Genomic DNA, 3,706 nt, shown 5'->3' on the forward strand with positions numbered 1-3,706 from the left:
ATTTCAGTCAAGAGCATTTCTTCCGGCAACTGCTCCATTCCCACGAAACTAATTCTCCAATTTCCCTTTTCGGTACTTGGCCACAAATTTTTAGTAAAATAATTATTATGAGGCCCCACATTTTCACATTCTTCTGATCATGTCATGGCACCCATGTTCTCCCTGCAAAATTCCCAAACTACCCCCGCTTAATATTTTTATATACAAAGATCATGCAAAAAGCCAAAATCCTTTAAAAAAAAAAAAGAGTCAATCAATTAATCATAGTAATTCAAACAAATCCGCGTACAATAAATTAAAATTAGTCCACTCATTGTTCAATTTCTCAAAAAAAAAAAAAGTAATTTTTTTAATAGTAAATGGTAAGTAAATTTTAGTTATTTTCAAATTTCTACCTTTCATCCCATCTGGCCATCCTTTAACGCGTTAACGCGTATGGTTGTCGCTTCTTTGTGGGTGACCACTACTATATATACCCCTTCCTCACCTTCTTTCCATTGGCAGGTGCAGGAAAAATTAAAACTCGCCTCACTTTTTTTCTGCATCTGTTACTAATTTTCTCATAAATCAAAAATAATAAATTGAAAAACGCAAATTATTTCTTTCCTTATCCCTTCTCTCTGCTAATCCAGTAATTCCAAAAATACTTTTGTTATAAAAGCAAAAAAAATTGGAAAGAGAAGATTATGAAAATGCCGTCCCTGGAGGATGAGCTGTTCCCTTCGACGCCAGGGAAGTTCAAGATCGACAGAGCCCACAATATGAATCGTCAGTTCCACCGCTGCTTCGCTTCAACCAGCACCATGTTTCTATGGGCTCTTTTCTTGATCGCGTTAACGGCATCGTATTTGAGCTTCCAGAGTTTCGTTGATTCCGGTAGCCGGTATTTCAGTGCTTCCTGGGGTGGAATCCAATGGGAAAAACAAGTACGTAACTCCGGTCAGATCCACCGTTTCGGAGGCATGTCCGTTCTGGTAACTGGAGGGGCAGGTTTCGTTGGTACACATGTTTCCCTTGCCCTCAAAAAACGCGGAGACGGTGTCGTTGGGCTTGACAACTTCAATAACTATTACGATCCTTCTTTGAAAAAAGCGAGGAAATCGCTGCTTAACAGTCACGGCATTCTGGTCGTTGAAGGTGATTTGAATGACGCCAAGCTGTTGGCTAAGCTTTTCGACGTGGTGGCTTTTACTCACGTTATGCATTTGGCGGCTCAAGCAGGAGTCAGGTATGCCATGGAAAACCCAAACTCTTACGTTCACAGCAACATAGCCGGTCTCGTCACGCTTCTCGAAACTTGTAAGTCGGCTAATCCCCAGCCGGCTATTGTATGGGCTTCTTCGAGTTCGGTTTACGGGTTAAACGAAAAAGTTCCTTTCTCTGAAGCGGACCGGACCGACCAGCCGGCTAGTTTATACGCGGCCACGAAAAAGGCGGGTGAAGAAATTACCCATACCTATAATCATATTTACGGTCTGTCAATGACTGGATTAAGATTTTTTACCGTGTATGGTCCATGGGGAAGGCCGGATATGGCGTATTTTTCGTTTACGAGAAATATTTTGCAAGGGAAGCCGATCACGATATATCGGGGAAAGAATCGCGCTGATTTGGCACGAGATTTTACCTATATTGATGATATCGTGAAAGGCTGCTTGGGATCGTTGGATACATCCGGGAAAAGTACCGGGTCGGGTGGGAAGAAACGAGGGCCAGCACCGTATAGAATTTTTAATTTGGGCAACACGTCGCCGGTTAAGGTGCCGGAGCTGGTGAATATTTTGGAGAGACATTTGAAGGTGAAAGCAAAAAGGAATATTGTGGATATGCCAGGAAATGGTGACGTTCCGTTTACTCATGCGAACATCAGTTCGGCCCAAAAAGTATTCGGGTATAAGCCCACAACCGATTTGCAAACCGGGTTGAAAAAATTTGTTAGATGGTATTTATCTTATTATGGTTATAATAACCGCAAAGGTGTACAATAATTCTTTTTTATATTTTTTTCTTGTTCTTTTTAATTATTTTTATAATGTAGGGTTTTTTTTTTCCCATTAAAAGGAAAAAATGTAATGGGAAAAGAAAAAAAAAAAACGAAAAATCGGTATCAGTTAAAAGCAAAAGATGCGGATTACACATTCTTTGCTAGGGGGAACAGTGAAAAAAACATTTTAACCCCAGTAGTTTTGTTGTTTGTTTTCTTTTCTGTAAGTAAAGTTTAAAGATGGCATTTTCCATAATTACTGATTTCTTTCGTATTTATGCAATTGCTTGGTAATTTTAGGCTGCAAGGTAAGTTTAGTTTATCTTGTAAATTAGATTGAATCTTTAAATTTAAGCGTTAAGGTATTATATTGCAAAGGAGATACGGTCCACGTTTATGGGTTTTTTTGTTGGTGCTAAAATTACCTTTTGGAATTTCATGAGATTCTTTATTGGTTTAGCTTGGATAATTAATTGATAAGATAATAAGATTTCATAAAATAATAAGATAGATTTTTTTTTTTGATCATTTAAAGAGGGTAGAATCCTACGTTAAGAGAAGGAAAAAAATTGAGATTCATACGTTAGTTTTGATATTATTTTAAAATTATCTTAATTATTAAGTTAAGAATAATAAGATAAATTTTTTATTATTATTAAATTAAAGAGTTTTTATTTTATTTTATTTTTAAATATTTAATATATTTTTTTATATTTAAAATTATTTTTTTACTATTACCGACAATAATTAACAAAAAAATAATGTAAATGTAAAATTTGATTTGTTTGGAAGCGATATTCTTTTGAGTGGGACTTAAGATCATAAGGGGTGATAAAATTAAAAACAATACCTCCATTGTAGAAGAGAATGAATGTGAAAGGTAGGGCAACCGTGAAAGACGGATGGAGGAGGAGGATGGTCCCACAGATTGTAGAAATTGAAAATAAAAGCAAATTGTACGGAAGTCGTTGGATTCGGCTAAAACTTCAGCCTGACCCACGCCCCCTTTCCAGCTGTAAAACTGCAAACGTCATGTCGCATTCAGCTTTCATGCTTTCGTTGCCGACAATCGGATCAGGTGTCCTACACTCCACGGGCCATTATTGGGCCAACCGCTTCGTAGTGCTACATCACCTCTTTCGTTAGACTTTTTTTTTTTTTCTAACATATTTTGAAATAAAAAAATTAACAATTACATGTTTATAGAGTGATAAATATTTAATTTTAATAATTAAAATTAAAATTTTAACAGTTTCTAATATAAAAAAATTTTGAGATAAAAAAAAGAATAAATTCAAATTAATTTTCTGAAAATATACATTAATATTCATAAAAAAATATCTTAAGAATCAAACAAGGTCTTAATAAAGTTTGTTGGGTTATATGGTTTGCAATGTTGTTATCAGCAATTATGGGTGTTTTCCAGCAAACGACAATAACTGCAAAGTCCAGGTCTTTGGATATTAAATGTGGAGAGGAATCCAAGGAAACTTTAGTATAAAATTGCTGCGTAAAGTGCCCTGTTTTTTCAAAGAATAAAGGCCGATAGAAATTATGGCGTCCCACGTCTCACCGACATGTTTGTGGGGTCCTTGTTTCGTCGGTGAACTGAAACATCTGAACACATTTAGTAGGTGATTTAACATATTTAATTATACGAAATTGATGGATAAACTTCACTTATAAGCCAATTATAATTTTAATATTTAAATTTTAAAAATA

General features: G+C 35.5%; 1 protein-coding gene across 1 annotated transcript; it reads left to right on the top strand.

Annotated features, from left to right (window-relative positions):
• Positions 1–488: 488 nt before the first annotated feature.
• LOC111298960 (UDP-glucuronate 4-epimerase 1) lies at positions 489–2,240 on the top strand. Its single transcript, XM_022893732.2, has one exon. The coding sequence runs from the start codon at positions 687–689 to the stop codon at positions 1,986–1,988; it is 1,302 nt and encodes a 433-aa protein (XP_022749467.2). The 5' UTR covers positions 489–686; the 3' UTR covers positions 1,989–2,240.
• The last annotated feature ends 1,466 nt before the right edge of the window (positions 2,241–3,706 follow it).

This window comes from Durio zibethinus, chromosome 18 (genome assembly GCF_047325235.1).
Source record: "Durio zibethinus cultivar Kanyao isolate XHJ-2024 chromosome 18, ASM4732523v1, whole genome shotgun sequence".
NCBI classification, from domain to species: Eukaryota; Viridiplantae; Streptophyta; class Magnoliopsida; order Malvales; family Malvaceae; genus Durio; species Durio zibethinus.